The sequence below is a fragment of the Schistocerca nitens genome, chromosome 3 (genome assembly GCF_023898315.1).
Source record: "Schistocerca nitens isolate TAMUIC-IGC-003100 chromosome 3, iqSchNite1.1, whole genome shotgun sequence".
Classification (NCBI taxonomy): domain Eukaryota; kingdom Metazoa; phylum Arthropoda; class Insecta; order Orthoptera; family Acrididae; genus Schistocerca; species Schistocerca nitens.
The window spans coordinates 984,227,822-984,250,923 of NC_064616.1; the positions used below are offsets into that span (position 1 = coordinate 984,227,822).

The 23,102-nt window shown below is 38.6% G+C and overlaps 1 protein-coding gene across 1 annotated transcript in view; it reads left to right on the forward strand.

The window, feature by feature from the left end:
- Window positions 1-23,102, forward strand: part of LOC126249049 (selenide, water dikinase 1-like) — a 164,276-nt gene that overhangs the window by 100,678 nt on the left and 40,496 nt on the right. Inside the window, exons 4-5 of the mRNA XM_049950677.1 lie at window positions 2,327-2,439; window positions 6,195-6,385. Of these exons, the coding sequence (XP_049806634.1) occupies window positions 2,327-2,439; window positions 6,195-6,385 (304 nt within the window). The remainder of the gene's footprint in view (window positions 1-2,326; window positions 2,440-6,194; window positions 6,386-23,102) is intronic.

Here is a 23,102-nt window from a genome sequence, read left to right on the forward strand (position 1 = left end):
CAATTTGCAGTAGGGTTTTGGAAAATATACAGTATTCGAACATTATGAACTACCTCAAAGAAAACGATTTGAAAATATCATTCTTGAGAAACACAACTGGCTCTTTATACTCATGAAGTAATAAGTGCTATCGACAAGGGATGTCAAATTGATTCCTTATTTTTAGATTTCCAGAAAGCTTTAGACACCGTTCCTCACAAGCGTCTCCTAACCAAACTGCGTGCCCACGGAGTATCGCCTCAGTTGTGCGACTGGATTCGTGATTTCCTGTCAGAAAGGTCACAGTTCGTAGTAACGGATGGAAAGTCATCTAGTAAAACAGAAGTAATATCCGGTGTTCCCCAAGAAAGTGCTATAGGCCCTCTATTGTTCCTGATCTATATTAACGACATAGGAGACAATCTGAGTAGCCATCTTAGATCGTTTGCACATGATGCTGTAATTTACCGTCTTGTAAAGTCATCAGATGATCAAAACGACTTGCAAAATGATTTAGATAAGATATCTGTATGGTGCAAAAAGTGACAATTGACCCTGAATAAAGAAAAGTGCGACGTTATTCACATGGGTCCTAAAAGAAATCAGCTAAATTTCGATTACGCGATAAGTCAGACAAATCTGAAGGCTGTAAATTCAACTAAATACTTAGGTATTACAGTTACAAATAACCAAAATTGGAACGATCACATAGATAATATTGTGGGTAGAGCAAACGAAACACTGTGATTCATTGGCAGAACGCTTAGAAGGTGCAACAGGTCTACTAAAGAAACTACTTACACCACGCTTGTCTGCCCTATTCTGGAGTATTGCTGTGCGGTGTGTGATCCGCATCAGGTGGGACTGATGGATGACATCAAAAAAGTACAAAGAAGGGCAGCTCGTTTTGTATTATCGCGAAATAGGGGAGAAAGTGTCACAAACGTGATATGTGAATTGGACTAACAATCATTTAAACAAAGGCGTTTTTCATTGCGACGTGATCTTCTCATGAAATTTCAATCACCAGTTTTCTCCTCCAATTGCGAAAAAATTCTGTTGGCTCCCACCTACATAGGGAGAAATGATTATCACGATAAAATAAGAGAAATCAGGGCTTGCACAGAAAAATTTAAGTGCTTGTTTTTCCCGCGTGCCGTTTGAGAGTGGAACGGTAGAGAGACAGCTTGAAGGTGGTTCATTTAACCCTTGGCCAGTCACTTTATTGTGAATAACAGAGTAATCACGTAGATGTAGATGTAATTCCACAGGCGTCTCAAGAGGATTAGTCAGTATTCAGGTATATGACAGGAATGATCAGTCAGAGCAAAAAAGTCTAGGAATCATGGGCCCAAAAATGCATACTAAAAGACGTGAGAACTTACTCATGTTTGATACTGTGAAACATGTCTCTTCTTCTGAGCAAGTGCTCATAGTGTTTTAGAGCACATGTTTACTGGACAATTGTTTCTTGTTTTCATCCATACTGCCTCCAAAAATATCGAAAGCAAAGATTTTGCAGTAGAAGAGATATGCTACACAGTATTGAAGATAGTGCCCATAACTCTTAAGATATGCATGTTCACTAGACATTGTTGATTCAGATAATCATTCGTGTCGTATCTCACAATATTTATCAGTGTAAACGCTTGTTCACAAATACAAGCAACTGGCAGTGTGCACTGGCAAAGCGCCTGCCAACGCTCGTCTACTTGGTGTTCATTTCCATGAAGTCTGGTGTAACCAAAACTTTAGGTGCTTAAAATTAATGTATGTGCCCTTGGATTTTTGGGCAGTGTAGTGCTGCTGCTGCTGCTGCTGCTTCTGCTTCTCATTCGCCAATTCACACGCTAAGCAAGAAGGACTGTACAAACTGCTGTTATAATCAGTTCTTTGTGCAGCAAAAATGAGTAACTTCAACAAAGTACTTGCAGTATGTCTTAGCTGCTAAAATTTTGGCAGTGCATTTCTTCTGATGTTTTCTTCATGCATAAAAAATTTCAGGGTAGGTAGTGATGTCACATTTGACAGTTTCCTTGTTTTACCGAAGGACAGTGCTGGAAAAGTGGATGAATACAGGATAGAGAAGATAAAGTGCACAATGGACATGGGAAGTATTATGTATTTAGGCTTTAAAGACTATAAAGTTGATATGTGTATTGCTCAAGTGAGTATCAACTTCCATTACATTTGATAATGCATAGTGTCCTATATTATTATGATTGTGCAATAAATTATAAGCTAATTTCATTGCTCTCTTTCCTCCATAGTGGACTATATTAAATAAATTGAATTATGTGTAATGTAAGATAGTATCATAGTACAGTACAATGGTTGGTTGTTTCAGAATTGTGCTAAGCGAGCAGGCACCCGTGTGACTGGTGGCCACACTGGAATTAATCCTTGGTGTATTATCGGAGGCGTTGCAACAAGTGTTTGTACTCAAGATGAATTTGTTATGTGCGTATTGAAGTGTCTGTCGTAATTTTAAACACAGTTGTTAGTAAAACAATTTACATTAACCTAGTAGATTTTGTTGTTGTTTTTCATATTATTCTTTACTTTATTCCTGTTTGATACTGGGGTGCTGTTGGTTTAGTATTTTTGTTATTTCACATTTAAGAAAGGGTAAGCAACTGACAGTAATGGAAATTCCTGAACAGAAACTAGAAAAAAATGTAGAAAAACTACCACCCACCTGAAGATGATTTACAGGTGTCACGTATGTACACCTAAAGATCAGAAAATTGCATTAGCTTTTGAACTTTTACTCCTAATAAACCTCTGTGTTGATGTTGAAGAGAACTGTATTATATTGGTCCTGGTTAGATCTTAATTGTGTGGCTCAAACATTGGCATAATTGTTTGAAGTCTAATTCAGCTGGTAGTTAAACTGCATATTTTCATCAGTAGTTGTGTAAAACTGATGTGTATGTTATTAATCCATAGCCTTGTTCAAGGGGTGGCCTGGACTGGGATATGGTAGTGTGTTCGTATCAAAATCTAGTGGACTTTTGTGGTATTTTAAATGTGCCCATGCACTTCCACACATCTGTGGTACAATGGTTTACTTTTCATCTTCCCTCTCTTTGGTTAACATTAACATACAGGGTTTTGTGGTTTTGCTTTTGTTCCTTGCATGGAAATGTCAAGTGTAAAACACACACACACACACACACACACACACACACACACACACACACACACACACACATGAGATTCCTTGTATCAGTGTGAAAAAGTCTGTACCAAAATTGTATCGCATGTGTATTTTCAGTAGAAAATGGATATCAAAGAAAGGTAGTTTGGCAGCAGTATAATCACTTGTATGACAAGTATCTTCATTCAGTAATGTCTAGGATTGCTGCACACTTACTGTAGTGCGCAGTGTTTTACAATAGAAAACACTAATTTGAGAGTTCAGACAGGGTCTAGATGCAGTATACAAAACACATGTAATTATGTAATACTAGCACAGAATGTATAATAATCCTTATGTGCGCTCTGGTGCATTGAAATGATGTCACCGATAGTGTATTTAAAGCATTACAGGTGGTCCCTCTGAACTACATTTATGTATGTTTGACATCCCCATGTTGATAGTCTTTGTAATCATTTCCGCCCTACAACAGATAATTTATTTTTAACTGACTATTCCTGTTCATGAATATTTTTGATGTATCTGACCAATGATTATTATGTTCAGTGTTAAAAAAACTGTAACTGGATGATTGTACTTTTTAAGAAACAGTGTGTACTGCAGTATTTTTGGGTAGATCAAAACTAGAGAATAAAAAAAAAGCATCTAGACCCAGAATCAAACTTAGTTACTCTAGTGGGAAATTTTACCATCTGCACCTACTGCACAACACAGCTATTGAGGACTAAATGTTGTACTACTACTTGTACTTGTGATTACAGTGTTCCCAAATTGCCTTTGACATCCATTTCTAACAAAAATACGAACAGGACGAATTTTGGTAGCTAGAGGATTACAATACAACTACAGCCTAGGATTATTTTAATTTTATCTTTCTGTGGGTGTCTTGTCCATAAATGTAGGGTTCTCTAATTCGCAACAAACTGAATATTATTTGTATGACATCATACGATGGGCACACTAATATTCACTGCTGCAAGAGGCACGTCAAGGGAGAATTTGAAGGAAAAAAATAATTTACATCATTTTACTGCAGACTTGAGAACACAGTATAGCCCCAGTTAACCCAACTAAAGGGGGAAGCCATTTTGGATAACAGTTTCTTCAATTAAGTCATGAACATCAGATATCTACTACAGTATTTGGTACTGTAATAACAGTACGCATTTTTGAAAAGTTTTGAAGGTCAATGCCTTGTACTGTAATAACAGTATGCATTTTTTGAAAAGTTTTGAAGGTCAATGTCTTCAAAAATTTCTTTGTAGGCTACACTTATTTTCTTTATTAAAGATAAAATTACATTTTTGTAATTACAGTACATTAATATACATTGAACTGTACTTAATACTTTGTATCATAGTAAAAATATACACATGCAATGTAAATAAACAATCTCTTGAATGCACTATTGTTGGCAGTGTAGCTTTGTCTAGACTGGTAAGTTGATGGATGGGGAAGCAATTCAAGATCAGGCATTGACCACTCCGTACTAACCACAGCCCAGCAAGTTCTCATCTTCAATTATTTATAACAGTACAGTTCTTTATATTTCATTGGTGAAATCTACTGTATAAATAGGACAGTAACAACTGTGAAATCCTTCTTTCCACGAACAATGCGAGACTGGAATAGAAGGGAGAACCGATAGAGGTACTCAAGGTACCCTCCGCCACACACAGTCAAGTGCCTTGTGGAGTATGGATGTGGATGTAGATGTAGAAATGCTGCGTTGACAGAAATAATTGTAGCATATGGTGCATATGTTCTTCAATCTTTTGGGAGAGCCTCTTCTATAATGTAACATACAGTGTACCATTTCTAAAAGTTGGTAGCTGTGTAGAGATATTTCTGTCTTAAGTAAATTTGGTAATGAAAAGTTTACACTGGAAGTTTTTGCAGGAAAATAGCAAATGTTTGGTTTCATCAGATGTGTTAATGTTTTAACATTTCCTATATGTGAATAATAATCTGGAGAAGGTTAATCAGGCAGTTTGGAATATCAATATTATTTATATTTTTAAGAAAAATGTATTCCTGAAAATCTTGTTAGAGCTCAAATAAAATATGAAAATTGCTACTGTTCAGATGAGAGGTAAAGGGTACATTTGGTGTATGAAAGCTTTGTCTGAATTCCTTGCCTGTGTGTCAGTTACCACCTTGTGCAGGTGAACACTCAACAGCAAACCACTAGTCATTACATGCCTTCACAGCTTAAATTCTGACATTGTGTTGCTTCTACTTTCTTGGAAAAATTTGTCTTGTAATTCATGGTGTTTAACAAGTAGCTGTTATTTGCTGTTGTTTGGAATTTGTTCATCAGAAGTGATTCATGTGCCAATACCATTATTAGTAACTAATGTGCACAAGAGTTTTTTTTAAATAAACCTATTTCCACTACTGGTCTTAAAGTCATCAGTAATCATTCTGATTTTTGAACACGTCCACGGCTTAGACCTTCCAAGTCAATCAGTTTGTTAACTGATTGACCTCGACAAACAGTTCTTTGTAACACAAAGAAACTAATGGATCATAGTTAAGTAAGTTCACTGAAAAATTGGACTATTCAATGAATTACTTCACCATTATGAAACATAGTTTTCACACAGTTAAAATTGTTAGTTTTCACACAGTTAAAATTGTTAGTTTTCACACAGTTAAAATTGTTAGTTTTCACACAGTTAAAATTGTTAGTTTTCACACAGTTAAAATTGTTAGTTTTCACACAGTTAAAATTGTTAGTTTTCACACAGTTAAAATTGTTAGTTTTCACACAGTTAAAATTGTTAGTTTTCACACAGTTAAAATTGTTAGTTTTCACACAGTTAAAATTGTTAGTTTTTCCATGTTTGAAGAGCACTGCTGCTCAGCAGTTGTGTACTGAATTAATGAATAACTGCTCCAGTTAGTAGTGGTTAAAATAATCCTAGATCCTCTGTTGTCTGTCTATCTGTATGTTTTATGATACTGCACATTTCGTTTTGTAAGCATTGAACTGAATACATAAAACAATATGGCAGCTTTCATAACTGTCCACTTCAAGCATATTTCTTTTCAGGCCGAATGAAGCGAAGCCTGGGGATGTGTTGGTCTTGACAAAGCCACTGGGCACGCAAGTGGCTGTTGTATGCCATTCCTGGCTTAATGACGACAACCGTTGGCCGAAACTTGAACCAGTAATTACAATAGATGCTATGCAGGGTGCTTATAATCAAGCAGTTGATTTTATGTCTCGCCTTAACAAGACAGGTAAATTTGGTCCCTTCATTTTAGCCAGTGCCATTGTAATGTACAATATTTGGTGTGTTGTAGCTGAAGTCAGTCAAGCCCATATTCAGTGGCATATTGGTAAGATCCTGTGATGTAGTCAGTTCCTTAGGTGTATATTTGAGGCTATGTATGCTATCATGGGTATTACTTTTTAATATTATTATGCAAAAGAAGGTGAGTATGAAACTAAATAAGAAAATGTAACAGCTCTTTTCTTGCGGGTCAAAAGCATCTCTCATACTTCAGTTGTATCAGGGCTAAGGTAATTAATCACTTTCATAGACCAGTATTGGCAATCTTCAGATTGTAATTTTTTCAGTTTGTTCATTAATATCCTCACATACAGATTATAGGATTAATATTTGCCCCTTTCCAAAACCTCTCTGAAACACCTGTTATTTGGAAAGTGCTAGTCCTTGCTGTTTGATTCCAGTTTCTACACTCAAATGATTTTCAATTGATATTACAATAATATAACAGCATTTTTATTCTTGTTGAGGGCCATTAGAGACTACATCAGGTAACTATAAGCAGGGTGTATATACCCTGGGAAACCCATAGGAATTTTATCATCCGGGAGAAATCTGGGAAAAACCTAGGAATTTTCTAGAATTCCAGAAATTTTTCATTGTTTTAGTTTGCAAATTTTTTTTTTAATTTTGACTGGTAAGAACTGACACTCTTACAAAGAATTTTACTTTAGCCAGCTACTGCAGCTTTAGTTGCAAAAAATGTGCCATTTAGAACAACAAAACACAGTACACACACGTGTCGGCCGATAGCATATTGTGTCAAAGACTGTAGGCTGGAGACTATGCAATACTTCATAACAAAAAAAAAAAAAAACTTTTGATGAGCATGACATAATTGTTTGTTTCTAACAGGTCACGAGAAGTAGTGTGAATGATGGTTTGAGAAGTGTTACTTTCAAAGTAAGTTTCCCTTTACACAAGAGGAATTATGTTGTTTGTGATGAGAATGTGTGATGAATTTCTTAAGTCGTGGAGTTTCTGACTCTCATTCAAAACTTAACACTTTCAGGACCAGCCACTTGGAAAAATTTCTGGCCCAGAAGACAAGTCATTTATGTCATTATTTAAAATTTTGTTGTGTTTGTTGTGTTTTGGAGCCTAACATGCACTAAAAAAAGACCAACATTTTATTGAAAATGTAACTTATCTTGTAGCTATACTGTATGTATATGAATTTAAACCATTAACTTTTGCTATTTGTGTGTCTGAGCTACTTAAGTCACGTTGCTATTGGCTGACACATCACCACGTGTCCTACGCTCAGAATATCTGCTGTCGTTGGCTGGCCAGCTCACGTGATGTGAGCTATGATTGGCTGACAAAATTGCATCACAATCTCTATTTCAGTGCTTTGGAAGCTACCTAACTGTATTTCCTTTTTTTGTAATACTAAAATATGCAGTATATATGTTGTCAGGCATCAAATATCTTCCCAAAATATGTTGGTTTTTGCTGGGTTTCATTACCTAAAGTGCTGGGAAGTTCTGCACCAGTGTACGAAACCTTTTTCAAGGGGGTTTTGACATGTTTTACACCTCGGAAGGAAAGTCTGTTGTCACATAACATGGAAAAAATGTACTTTCTAATGTGGTATGTTATATTTTCACTGGGATAAACTGCATTTTTAACTGGGAAAAATTCAGGATTTTTTTTTCTTCTTGGCTGCACACACACACACACACACACACACACACACACACACACACACACACACACACACACAGTGATAAGGCATTTGTGGAAGCCTTTTTGGCAGCCCAAACGAATTTAACTTTTTATCTGGTTGCCTGCATTCTCTCCTGTGTCCAGCTGCTGTTCTGCATTTTCTCTTTGTGGAAGCCCGTAACATTGTTGATCAGTGGTTTGTGCTTGGATCAGTTAAGGATGTCTTACTGATTCAGTCCAATATTATTGAGGTCCTTCCTTACTTAACTAAAACATGTGTTGGAGACTTAAGGTTTTTTGTCAAAGTTGTTAGTTGCATTGTATCCATCCTGAACAGATGTCCGTAGCACTTTATTTCCTTATTAACGCTTATTGGCTATTCAACATCAGTGTGTATTTAGTTTTCAAATGATCTTGCACTCAAATTTCTTAGCTTTTCACAGCCAGCCAGCCAGCCTGCCCTGTCATTCTGAGGCATCCACTTACATATAGATATGCTGTTTTGATCATTGTGTTACAGTGCCTGAATTTAGCTTTCCTTGGTGCTGCCTTTGTCTTGTATGATGTGTGTGTCCTGTGAAAAGCAATAACCATTTTCTGTCTCCTGCTGTCATTAACTTCTTTCTGACTAATTTTCATCTGCACTATTTCACCGAGATGTCTGACACTTCCCACTTTCTTTTTGATTGTACTCTGTTGATAGGTGATGAGGCGCTGTTAGGCTGTTGGTTATGTACTTTGTTTCGTTGGAGATTTTTGTGTCCTCTACCAATTCTATTAAAGTGTAAAACAGTGTTTTTTGGTCAACAAAATCATAGGCTTTCTCATTGTGATGATGACCATTACCAGATCTTTAGAGATGTAATTTTCTAATCTCTTTTCAGTCTCCAGATGTGTTTGTCACAGGACCTTCCTTTCCTGAAACCAACTTGATGATCTACTTACTCCACCAGCCAAGACTGCAGTGCTTTAGAGGATATCGTCTACATTTTAGATGTGATAGAAATACTATGTTAATTGTTGGTGTCAGTTCTATCTCCAATTTTATATAGAAGGTGAATAAGCACTGTTTTACATTTGTCAGGTATCGCTCAAGTTTCCCATATCATTCCCATCTCTTTGACTTAGGGCATTAGTGGTGATAATTTTTCATTATTTCCACTGTGACTGTCTTCCCCAGTGGTTTAGTTCTGCAATTATCATCATAAGTTTTTCATAAGTAGGAAGAAATAAATCATTGTTCCTGCACCCTGGAACTATTCTCAGACATTTCTCTGATGTCTTTGCAGTTGCGCAGTTTATTTAAGTAGTTGGCTTGGAACACTTGGTTGTCTTTATTGTTCATTGCCAGTTTATCATCATTGCTCATGAAGTTCAAACTTAGTGGTTGATAGCTATTTACCTGCTGCTAGAAGGTTCTGTGAAAGTTCTTGCTGTTGTTCCTTTTGAATTCTGACTGAGTAATGTAGAATTATTTTGTGACTTTTTCACATAGCTCCTTTGCTGTCTGGTTCCACACTTCCTTGTACTCTGAAAGTTTATCTTCTGTTTTGTCACAGTACTGTTCTTTGTGCTAACTATGTTATTAAATAAGAAAAAAAAATTCCCCAATAAGTGTTTAAAGTGCAGGGAAATGTTACCACATTGAATGAAATAGGTATGGGAATTAGTGTATTTGTTTTTTGCCACTCTGGAGTATTATAATCAGCTAGTTATACTTCAGGTATATCTCCACTATGTTTATTCTGTAACATTAGTCCAAAACTATATCATTGTCGTAAACAGTTGCAAGCAGTACTGTCGCTGCACATTTGCCATTTTAAAAGTCCCCATACAAACAAGTGTTTTACACTCAGAGGACAAGATAGCATTAAATAATTACTTTTATCTATACACTAACGGGCCAAGCCAGTCATCAACACGTTGAGTCCCAAGTCCAAGCACAGGTCATGTTGCAGGAACACTGGGAGCATTGCATGCTTGAGCTCTGCTCATTCTTCTGCATTCACACGGTTCTCATTCTGATCGCGGTTTCTCTTCTTCACACGGTTCTCATTCTGATCGCGGTTTCTCTTCAGGTTTGGAGCACTGTGAACTGGCCTTTGCATGGTGCTGCTGTCATACGAATGTTTCTAAAACTATTTTGGCATTCTCAAGCACAACCCTCACTTGCGCTGCACTGATGTGTGGCACCGTAGTTTTCACAGGTTTCTTGTTGTGCTAGCAGAGCGTATTCTGGTAAAAATGTCAAAAGCTTTTAACCAATGCTAATATAGGGAATATTTTGAATCAACCAGTTGAGACCTCTAGTTTCAAAAAGTTTTTGAAACTGAATACAATTGTCTAAAAAAAGGTCAGTTCAATGTTCCATTATTCTACATTATTTTGCTTGAGAAATCTACTATGTAAGTTATATTCCATTGTGTTTTCAGACATTATTCCACCTTAAACAGTGCATAATACACTTGCACCTCCTAACGGTCAAGGTAGTATTTCATTAGAAGCATCTCATATAAGAGACGTTGTAGTGCTGCAAAATTTTCAGAAGTGGAATTAGGATGTATTGCATTAGACAAGCAACCTTCATTGCCCAAACTCAAAGAAAAACGTTGATCTGTTGCAGAAGTGGATGACAGCAGCAGCCCTTTCAATATTTTTTCAATTTTTTCTTGAATCAAGGATAAAACACATAAAGGCAGAAATTAACAAGTATACAAAATCCATTTCAGATAACATAAGATCAAATAGTGTGAAATCCACAGGCATATGGAGCACATGGGCTGGGCTAAAACTTCATGAAATGTATTTATTCTTTGCTGTTATAATCCATATGTGCCTAGTAAAGACTGTGTGTTGACTGGTATACAAATAACTAAGTTTACACACCATTAGAAATAGATTTTTCACTATTCACTCTTGCTTGCATTTGAATGACAATGCCTCATACATGTGAAGAAACGAGCCTGGCCATGATGCCATGCATAAAAACATTTACTTTCACAGTTTTCAGCATTGTTTTCACCTGAGGAAAATTTTACCATTGATGAAGGCATGTGTGAATTCAGGGGAAGAGTTATTTTCCGTGTCTTTATAAAGACACATCTGACAACTATGGTATCAAGCTGTTTACCATATGCAATTCGAAGACAAGATGTGTTTGATGCACTGGGAGTTCGCACAGGTAAAGGGCAGGAAGACAATTCAGTCACCACTGTTTTTCAGAGACTTTGGTCTGGCTAACTCAACAAGTGAAGACCATTTATGTGAACAGATGTTACAGTTCACCAGTTGTTTCAATTTTCTGTGGGAGAATGAGACCAAGGCTGTGGGAATGTGCATACCAAATTGTAGAGGGCTTCCTAAACAAGGTGCACTTAACAGAAAGCTAAAGAAAGATGACTATATTTATGAGGAAGAAACATTTATGGACTCTGAAGGGGAGGGTCTCAGGAATTGCTCTGTGTTTGTCAAGTCTTCACAAGGTGACGAAAACAGAAGTGGAGGTTTGCAGCAATACAGGCATGACAAAGAAGATAAAACCCTATGCATTTCTAGACCACAATCTCAATAAAACTGGCATATACAGGAATGGACAATTCATATCTAACAAGCCTTTCAAGAGACCACAAATGAAATAGTGGAAGAAACTTTTTTGCCACCTTTATAAAAACGCAGATGTACCGAAAAACAAGAAATAATCAGATCAAAGCCTGTCATGTGGCAAATTTTCTTCTTCAGTTAGGTGAGGAGATTTGAAGAAAGGGAGTACACATTAACTTACTGCTACTCCCCAAAATGTGTGTAGCAATAGACTTCTAGGATGGCATTTTGCTGACAGATTTCTGCCCCCAGAAAAGAAGGCATGTTCTACAAGAGTGTGTACAGAAAAAAAAACTGTGCAATGGAAAATCTACACGTCTACAGGACTGCTCTGCAATTCACAATTGAGTGCCAGGCAGCGAAGTCTTTGAACCACTTTCAGACTCTACCTTTCCACTCTCTAACAGCACATGGGAGAAATGAACACTTAAATATTTCTGTGCAAGCTCTGATTTCTGTTATTTTATGATGATGATTGTTTCTCCCTGTGTATGTTGATGACAATAAAATATTTTTACATTGAGATGGGAAATTTTGATTGAAATTTTGTGAGGATCTCACTGCAATGAAAAAGTCTTTGTTTTAATGATTGCCACCCCAACTTGCTTATCATACCTGTGACACTATCTCCCCCCTTTTTGATAATGCAAAAGAGCTGCCCTTCTTTGGACTTTCTCGATGTGCTCAATCAATCCTGTCCGGTAAGGATCCCATGCAGAACAGCAGCACTTGTAGCAGAGGCCAGACAAGTGTAGTGTAGGCAATCTCTTTCGTAGATCTGTTGCATCTGCTAAGTGTTCTGCCAGTAAAACAGTCTTTGGTTTACCTTCCCAACAACATTATCTATGTGATCATTTCAATTTAAGTTGTTCGTAATTGTAATTCCTGGGTATTTAATGAAACTGAAAGCATTTAGATTTGTGTGATTTATCATGTAACAAAAATGAAATGGATTTCTTTTCGTACTGATGTGGATGACATCACACTTTCCCTTATTTAGAGGCAGTTGCCATGTTTTGCAACATGCAGATATTGTGTTGAAGTCATTTTGCAATTGGTTTTGAACTTCTGATGACCGTGCTAGATGGTAAATGACAGCCTCATCTGCAATCAATCTGAGGGCTGCCTAGATTCTCCTAAATCGCATATGTAGATTAGGAAGAACAGAGGGCCTTTAACATTTACTTCGAGATCTCTGGCTATCATTTCTGTTTTACTCAGTGACATTCTATGGATTACTGCAATCAGTGACCTTCCTGACAGGAAACCATGAATTTAGTTGAACAACTGAGATGGTATTCCATAGGCACACAATAAGATTAGAAGTGTCTTGAGAGAAACAATGTTAAGTCTTCTAGAAATATGGAATAAATTACAGATCCTCTGTCAATAACACTCATTACTTCCTGTGAAAAAAAGTTGTGTTTCACAAGAAAAATATTTTCTGCATTCATGCTGAAAGTGGCAGTATAACATTTTCTTCAATGTAATTCTTAATGTTCGAACTCAGCATATGTCACAAAAGCCTACTGCAAATTGACACCAGTGATATTGTTATGTAAGGGCATTTGTCCAAGAGAATAATTTCTGCTGGACCCGCATTTCTGTTGGGCAGTAAAAAAAATCAGTGGTCTTGTTGATGGAGATGGTATGCACGCCAGAAGTAGTGCAGTCGAGCCCTGTGGAAGGGAGCAGTAGGATGGATAATATGGGTGTTAGCACTTTAGTTTCACACTGGTATTTTTATTACAAGAAACAGTGTCAACGTAGCAAGTATTGGGTGCAGACCGATTTAAATTTGCTGCATTCAGTATGCTGTATGAAAAATTGAGAGGACGACAGAAAGCACGTTAATTTTTTTGGAATGTCAAAAACATCATTTGACAAATTCTCAATTTTACGAACTCATTTCCAACATGAAGATACCAACAAGTGAAACTGCATTTCTCCTCGTGAAATGCTTGCAGTGACATTGAGGCGAGTACACAATAAAGTGAAATTTACTAATAAGGAAATACTTATTTTCTGTGCAAAAATGAACTCCACAATTTACAAAAATTGGTTTTAGATCAAGTCAAAAGTCACTGAATAAAGTTATCGTACTTATATTAAGGTGAAATATCGCTGTTCGTTTTTCCAAAAATCAAAAGTCGCTGTAACATTAGACAGTGTCGAGGCAGGACTTGTATACAGTTCTAAATAGGTGTCTCTATTGGATGCAGTTAAAACTTGAGTGTTTGGCAAGAGTGTACACTGAGTAGCTATGTTGATTAGGTCATGATGATGATTGATGGTCATGCGATACATGATTCCAGAAAACGTTGGGAGATTCCTGGTGCATTCTTCTGTTTTGACATAACTCTCTCAACAAGTTTCATGACTTTGTATTGGAAATCTATATCTTCTTCATTAAATTTGTCCACAATTGGTACAATCCGTTTAAGTAAAGAAATTCTTCTACTTTGACTGTGCTCAGTAGATGCATCAATGATGGTAAACATTTTCCTGTCCAGTTCATTTGTAGCTCTCCTGTTTTTCTGTGGGTTAACTCTGTTGGTGACAATGTTTTTAAGTCTGCATGTCAGCAGGGCTTACATTGTCACTATCATCAGGCATATTACAAGCAGTGTCTAGTCTATCTGCTGTTATTAATAGAAATTGTAGTTGGTCAAAAAATACGTATTTCCACATCTTGTTTGCTGCAGAACCACTGTTATTGCATTCCTTTAATTTCCTGTGGCATTCATCCAATTATCTCTGATATTGGCCCTTTTCTTTTTAATGCCATCTTTACTGAAAAGAAAAGAAAACCTGAATAGAATCAAAACCATATTGTTTGTCTTATTTCAGGACCTTGTACCAAGAAACTCTTTCACAGATTGCCATTACCATTCGTTTGGGAATAAAAACCAGTAGTAGAATTGCACATAAGGTTTGCATGAAGAAGTGATTGTCATTTAGGGATGGGGGTGATACTGGATCAGTATAGCTTGTCAGTTTGAAATTCAGCAAATTTTCCAAACTGGATAGGGGCCATTCATGGTACACACATCAGGGTTATGAAATCAGAAAAAGAAGTTCAATGTTTTTTTCAGTTACGAAAGATACTATTTGCTAGTTCTGATGGCAGTAGGGAATGCAAATTATAATTTTAATTTTGTGGCTGTTTGAGCTTATGCTAAATCGTGTGACATAAGTATATTGAAAGAAACATCTTTATGGAAATGATTGCTGAGAACTACCTCCTCCCAGGCCACTCCCAAATATTCTGGGGAAGTTGCATTATGTACGTGAAGGAGATGAAGCATTTGCAATGAATAACAATTTACTACGTCCCTGTGGTGGCTGAGAACTTGACCTCAATAATCATATTTTTAACTATAGCTGAAGTAAAGCAAGATGATTTCAGTGTGTGCATTCAGTATAATGGCCAATAAATGGAGGATTTTTTTACCAACCTTTAAATGTCTCCACAGAATTTCTGACTGGCATAGTGAAGGTGTGTACTGTTCAACAGAGATTCATCCGAAAAGGACGAGTTAATGCAATGTGTTGATACGACTATATAAGTGGACTTGAAACTGAGAGAACGGCCACATTCACAAGCAGTATGAGGTGGTGTGTCAGTGAATGCTCTCAGAAATAAGTTCGCCAACTACTTTGTTTCTGAATTGGGGAAAATTTCATGGCAGAAAAAGTTCGTGTGACATAGATCAATTCAAACATTATGTGGAAAATACAATAAATATACAGAGAATTTGTGTATTACTAAACATTAAACAAAATAAATAAGAGATGATATTAACCTATATACCTATATAATTTCCGTCCTTAATTCCCCGCATTTGAAAATCATCTTTAAGGTGTGCACACACATCCCTCCAAAGTCAGTCATCTGTCCTTAGATTCTTTGGTTGTCTTATTCCCCCAAGACTGGTCATTCCTCCACTAGCACAATCAAAACTTCACAATCAATTCAGCACCAATTGTGAAAACCAACAGCTATCTCTCACAACAGCTCAAACACGACTGATGAGACTCCTGGCACCCATCTATCTGCTGGCTCATGGACATGCAGACATGTTACAACATGTCCAACTGAGAACATGGAACACAGTTTGGCTACTGGGCTGGTCATTTTGTTGTGACATTCTGTAGACACACACTCATAAGATACAGTGTATCTCTACAAACCTGGCAAATCCGCCAGCCCGGCACACAGCGAAAATTCTTGTTGTGAACAAGGGCCCTAATTCAGCGAATTACTTCCATTTCCTTTCTTTTTTATTGCCATGACGTGTGCAACTTTCCAGTCCATAAATACAGATATTTCATTGAGCAAGTAGTTGTACATATAAGACTGCTAAGTTTTGCGCTATTATATCAGCATAGTCAGAATGGTATGCAATCTGGAGTAAAAGACTTGCATTCTTTTAACGATGCAAGTTGCTTCACTGCACCAAGGTTATCTGCTTTTGAGTTACTCATGTTGACAACTGTTCTTGATTTGAATTCTGGAATATTTACTTAGTCTTCATTTGTGAAGGAATTTCGGAAAACTTTGTTATTTTCTGTCAGATTTGGAGACAGTTTCATTGTGGAAGCTAATAAGTGCCTCACATTGAAGTCCGCACTATGTTTCAAACTTCAGTAAAACAGCGCCAATGTTGAAAGATTTTGGGTTCTTTTAAATTTTGATTTGTCATGTCTGTTCTATACTTCTGGTCAGTCTCACTGCAATGACCTTCTGGTCACTAATCGCAAATCACTATATCATGGCACTCCCAATGGCATAGGATTATTTGTTGCTAAGCGGTTAACTATGTTTTCATAATTGCTCCTGAACTAATTGCTCAACATAATTTTCGGAGAGAGCATTTAATACAATTTCCGACATGTTTTATGCCTACCACCCACTTTGAACATGTACTTTCGCCAACATATAGAGGATGGGTTGAACTAACCACCAACTATAATTGTTCAAGATTATGCTAAAGTTTTCTTTGAACTGTTCAGCAACTGAATCATCTGTGTTGGGGAAGGGGGGGGGGTGTAAAAGGAACTAATTATTAATTTATTCTGGTTCTCAAGTATAACCTCCACCCCTACTAACTCACATGAACTATCTGATAAATTTCACTGCAAGGTAGACTACCTCTGACAGCAGCAAATGTGACACCACCAACTGTATTTAACCTATCCATTCTGAACTCTATTAGGTCTTCTGTAAAAATTTCAGCTGAACTTCTCTAGCTTTAGCGAGTTTTCATTACTTACAGCGATTTCTGATTCAGTGCTTCCTGTTAACACCTGTTCTTTTCAAACACGGCTGTGACGATCAACTGCTATAATACCTATGGCTCCTACATCATCCCTTGTCCTTTGTTTAACTTGCACCCTTTGAGACTGAAACAGTTTTTCTTTCCTGAAACCCTCTAATCTAAAAAACTGCTCGGACCACTCCACATAGCCCCCACTACCTGAGTAGCCGCATCTCGTGTGTAGTGGGCCGCTGTCCTAGTTGTTTTTGTGCCATAAATAAAACAGGAATAAAGCTGTCCTTATAAGTGGGACCCAATATACCATGACTTGGTGGTGCAAGTCGAGGAATCTGCAGCCAGCATAGTCGCAGAACTGTCTGAGCCTCTGATTCACTCTCTCTACCCAGCTCTGTACCAAAGATCCACAGTCGGTCGTATTGATGATGCTTCAGATGGTGAGCTCTGTCCTCATCTTGCAAGCAAGACTCACAGTCTTTACAACTTCATATCTGCCAGAGTAGATAATGTAGACTAACCTCCATGTAGCCATGTTGTCTCTCATGTTCTTCAGTGTACCCCCTCTGTTATGCACCTAAAGAGCCCGTAATTGATAATTGATTGAAAATTTTAGTATTGTAAAAACCTCAACTCTTTTTAACCCATGCATCTACTTTCCATTGCACTTGAGGAAATTTATAACTCTACTTTCTGAAAGACATTCTTTGATACATCCACAACTGATGTCTTATAGATTGGCAGGCTAGCTCATTCAGTGCAAAATTGCTGTAGATATGGAGTCATAGGTGAAGGTAATAGAAATGAACATGGCAAAATTCATATGGTTGTTGATGTTAAGAGGAGCACTATTCCATACAAGTTTTTTAAAAATTAAGTTAATGGAATAGAAAGAAATATTGATTATTGGCCTACCCTACATAGGAACTGATAGTGTGGGATACATATAGTACAATGTTCCAGAATACTCTACCTTAGAAGAAGCAAAGCAACCAAAAGAGGAAGGGGAAATGAAATGAAACTTAACAATTTGAGAGGTATGTGATTTTAATTCAGTGATTACCATATTGAGTCAGATTTACAAAGAACTTTGTACAAGTCTACTTACAGTGTGATGTTGCATCCTCCTCTGGCCTGGATACGTAGACTGTTTTGGTAGGAAGGGTGTCGTAAAACTGTTGCATCCTCGCCAGAGGCAAGCAGGCCCACAACTGGATACTGGCACTGGGTAAGAGCTACAGTAGTCCTCAAAAGTATTTCGACAAACATATTAATTGGATTAATTAAAAACAAATAGGAAATATGAAAATTAGTTATTTTTCATTGGATATTCAATGTTCTACAGAATAGTGACCAAGTGGCCCTTGTTTGCAGCATAATAATGTATTTTTTTAATGAGGACAATGGTGGAGCAAAAGTATTTTGACATTGAAAACACATTTTTAATATATAATCGTCTACCGTAGTAAGAAAATCGGTATTAAGTGGGATATCCCTTGGCTTTTATGACAGCCTCACATAGTGCTGGCATTGTCGACCAACTTCTGGAATCCAGAATGAGATTTTCACTCTGCAGCGGAGTGTGCGCTGATATGAAACTTCCTGGCAGATTAAAACTGTGTGCCCGACCGAGACTCGAACTCGGGACCTTTGCCTTTCGCGGGCAAGTGCTCTACCAACTGAGCTACCGAAGCACGACTCACGCCCGGTACTCACAGCTTTACTTCTGCCAGTACCTCGTCTCCTACCTTCCAAACTTTACAGAAGCTCTCCTGCGAACCTTGCAGAACTAGCACTCCTGAAAGAAAGGATATTGCGGAGGGTAGGAGACGAGGTACTGGCAGAAGTAAAGCTGTGAGTACCGGGCGTGAGTCGTGCTTCGGTAGCTCAGTTGGTAGAGCACTTGCCCGCGAAAGGCAAAGGTCCCGAGTTCGAGTCTCGGTCGGGCACACAGTTTTAATCTGCCAGGAAGTTTCATATCAGCGCACACTCCGCTGCAGAGTGAAAATCTCATTCTGGAAACATCCCCCAGGCTGTGGCTAAGCCATGTCTCCGCAATATCCTTTCTTTCAGGAGTGCTAGTTCTGCAAGGTTCGCAGGAGAGCTTCTGTAAAGTTTGGAAGGTAGGAGACGAGGTACTGGCAGAAGTAAAGCTGTGAGTACCGGGCGTGAGTCGTGCTTCGGTAGCTCAGTTGGTAGAGCACTTGCCCGCGAAAGGCAAAGGTCCCGAGTTCGAGTCTCGGTCGGGCACACAGTTTTAATCTGCCAGGAAGTTTCATATCAGCGCACACTCCGCTGCAGAGTGAAAATCTCATTCTGGAAACATCCCCCAGGCTGTGGCTAAGCCATGTCTCCGCAATATCCTTTCTTTCAGGAGTGCTAGTTCTGCAAGGTTCGCAGGAGAGCTTCTGTAAAGTTTGGAAGGTAGGAGACGAGGTACTGGCAGAAGTAAAGCTGTGAGTACCGGGCGTGAGTCGTGCTTCGGTAGCTCAGTTGGTAGAGCACTTGCCCGCGAAAGGCAAAGGTCCCGAGTTCGAGTCTCGGTCGGGCACACAGTTTTAATCTGCCAGGAAGTTTCATATCAGCGCACACTCCGCTGCAGAGTGAAAATCTCATTCTGGAAACATCCCCCAGGCTGTGGCTAAGCCATGTCTCCGCAATATCCTTTCTTTCAGGAGTGCTAGTTCTGCAAGGTTCGCAGGAGAGCTTCTGTAAAGTTTGGAAGGTAGGAGACGAGGTACTGGCAGAAGTAAAGCTGTGAGTACCGGGCGTGAGTCGTGCTTCGGTAGCTCAGTTGGTAGAGCACTTGCCCGCGAAAGGCAAAGGTCCCGAGTTCGAGTCTCGGTCGGGCACACAGTTTTAATCTGCCAGGAAGTTTCATATCAGCGCACACTCCGCTGCAGAGTGAAAATCTCATTCTGGAAACATCCCCCAGGCTGTGGCTAAGCCATGTCTCCGCAATATCCTTTCTTTCAGGAGTGCCAGTTCTGCAAGGTTCGCAGGAGAGCTTCTGTAAAGTTTGGAAGGTAGGAGACGAGGTACTGGCAGAAGTAAAGCTGTGAGTACCGGGCGTGAGTCGTGCTTCGGTAGCTCAGTTGGTAGAGCACTTGCCCGCGAAAGGCAAAGGTCCCGAGTTCGAGTCTCGGTCGGGCACACAGTTTTAATCTGCCAGGAAGTTTCATATCAGCGCACACTCCGCTGCAGAGTGAAAATCTCATTCTGGAAACATCCCCCAGGCTGTGGCTAAGCCATGTCTCCGCAATATCCTTTCTTTCAGGAGTGCTAGTTCTGCAAGGTTCGCAGGAGAGCTTCTGTAAAGTTTGGAAGGTAGGAGACGAGGTACTGGCAGAAGTAAAGCTGTGAGTACCGGGCGTGAGTCGTACTTCGGTAGCTCAGTTGGTAGAGCACTTGCCCGCGAAAGGCAAAGGTCCCGAGTTCGAGTCTCGGTCGGGCACACAGTTTTAATCTGCCAGGAAGTTTCATATCAGCGCACACTCCGCTGCAGAGTGAAAATCTCATTCTGGAAACATCCCCCAGGCTGTGGCTAAGCCATGTCTCCGCAATATCCTTTCTTTCAGGAGTGCTAGTTCTGCAAGGTTCGCAGGAGAGCTTCTGTAAAGTTTGGAAGGTAGGAGACGAGGTACTGGCAGAAGTAAAGCTGTGAGTACCGGGCGTGAGTCGTGCTTCGGTAGCTCAGTTGGTAGAGCACTTGCCCGCGAAAGGCAAAGGTCCCGAGTTCGAGTCTCGGTCGGGCACACAGTTTTAATCTGCCAGGAAGTTTCAACTTCTGGAATCGATCCATCAGAATTTTATCCCACGCATTTTTGACAACTTCAAAAAAAAAAAAAAAAAAAAAAAAAAAAAAAAAAAAGGCATGTTTGTTTGAATAATTTTTTATTCTTATGCTGTGATCAAACTCCTCTAACAGATGTTCTATAGGATTCAAACCCGGACTTTGATTTGGCCACCCAAAAACCTTAACTTTTTGTGTTTTAAAAAATCGCTAATGTGCTTAGACTGAGGATTGTTATCTTGTTGAAAATACCATCCAGCTGGCATGTTTTGTTTAGCGTATGGTAGAATTTGAGTCTTCAATATTTTTTTTTTTTTTGTAAACGAACCGATCCATATTACCATCAATTTGAACTAATGGACCTACTTCCGAGCATGGAAGAAATCGTCAAACCACCGCACTGCCATCTCCTAACCATGAGAATTTAGTACCAAAACTCGTATATTTTATTTACAGGATGTTGAACATACTTGATATGATCAGATGACATTAAATTACATTTGCCCTCATCACTCCACAGAATTTTAGACCAGTCTGAACTTGCCCATGATCTGTGCCATTTTGCAAATCCAAGTCAGGCCTTCCTGTTTCTCATAGGTAACAAAGGCTTTTTCGTTGGTCTTTGACCATGTACTCCAAAGAGTTTAAAGTGTCGTTTGACAATGGAAATGTGAATGTCAACGCTATATTTTTCTTTCAATTCTCTTTCTATTATTACAGCTGACTTGCGAAAATCACGTGTTGGTAACTTTTTTTGGCATGATCGACTTTGAGATTTTTTGGATGTCCACTGCGAGGCTTATTTCTGACTGTAAAATATGAGCAACTTGGGTTTGTTTCAGTCCTTGCTTTAGTGCATTTATCACGGTGTTTCTAAAGTCACTGGAGTATTCCTTATGTTTCGGCATATTGAAATTATCACTGTAGATAAATATCAGTAGAAACCAAAGCTAAGAAGCAAGTAACATTTTTGAATTCGCGGAGTGAACTGCATGTCAAAATACTTTTGAGCTTGCTGAAAGTCGCGTTCATCATGCAACGCAAAGTGTAAACAAACAAGTCACAACCTGACACCTTAAAATAATCTGATAGTGTTTTATTTTAAGGGAAATAATAACGAATTTTATGTTGTCAAAATACTTTCGAGCACTACTGTATGTCCAAGCTGGTCCATGCATGTTGTATTGGGGACAAATGTGGGAACCTTCCTGGCCACAGGAGTATCTCAACATCATGCAGGTAGTTTGTAGACACATTTGCAATGTGTGGACAAGTGTTTTCCTGTTGGAAAAGGCACTATGGTACTGTCGCATGAGAGGTAACATATGATGCAGGATGTCCATGACACACTTATGCCATCAGAGTTCCCTCAGTCACTACCAGATGTGACCTGAAGTAATACCCAATGACTCCTCATACTGTGATGCCAGAAGTAACACTACTGTACCTCGCCAAAGCATTGGAAGAGTGGCGCCTCTCCTTAGGTCGCCATTGTACTTACCAACAGCTGAAGACAGTGCAACGCCGTTCACCAGTAGTTCAGATTTATTGTTGCGGCATCACTTCATATGGAGCCATTTGCATTGTGTTAATGGTAGCCCATGCATAGGATGGTAATTTAATTCCCTAGTATGGTTACTGTTAGTCTCTGACCAAAGGAGCAGGATGACAGTGAATGTTACAGGGAGTCCATTACTTGTACTTGGATGGCAGGTGCAGAGGGGAAAGAATTAAAATGCGGTGACTGCACAATACAGTGATCCTACCGTGTAGTGGTCAGAAATGGTCAACCAGAACCTTGACAATGAGTAACACTGTCCTCAAATTTCCATGCAGTCCAACATGAGGACACTAATGCTGTCAGGCAGTGTGTTAATGGTAAATAACTATTTCGTATTTCATCACTTAATTCTCACCTGTACACCTTTTTGACACAGTGATACGTATATTAGATATAAAAGGTTGATGAACTAAGAGCCTGCCGTTTCATTACTAATATGGATTTACATGAAAATTAACTGAAATTAAAAAAAGAGAGTAATAGGTTTTGCATGTAAGAACACGTGTACGGGCGGGACTTTATCAAACAATGGTGAATTCTTCATTAAACCCTGAGCTTCCTTGGTTTGTGGCTTTCCACTTGGTACATAGTGTTGCCAGTAGATGTCACAATCAGTGAGTTGTCTTTAAAGAGCTTATATGCCAAGAGTGAGTGGCCAACACCACCATTGCAGCTATGTTTCTGCCAAACTCAATAGCTGAATGCAAAGTCTGCTGTTATACCACTGATACTGAGGCAAAAACATACTATGAAATTGTGGAAAAATATT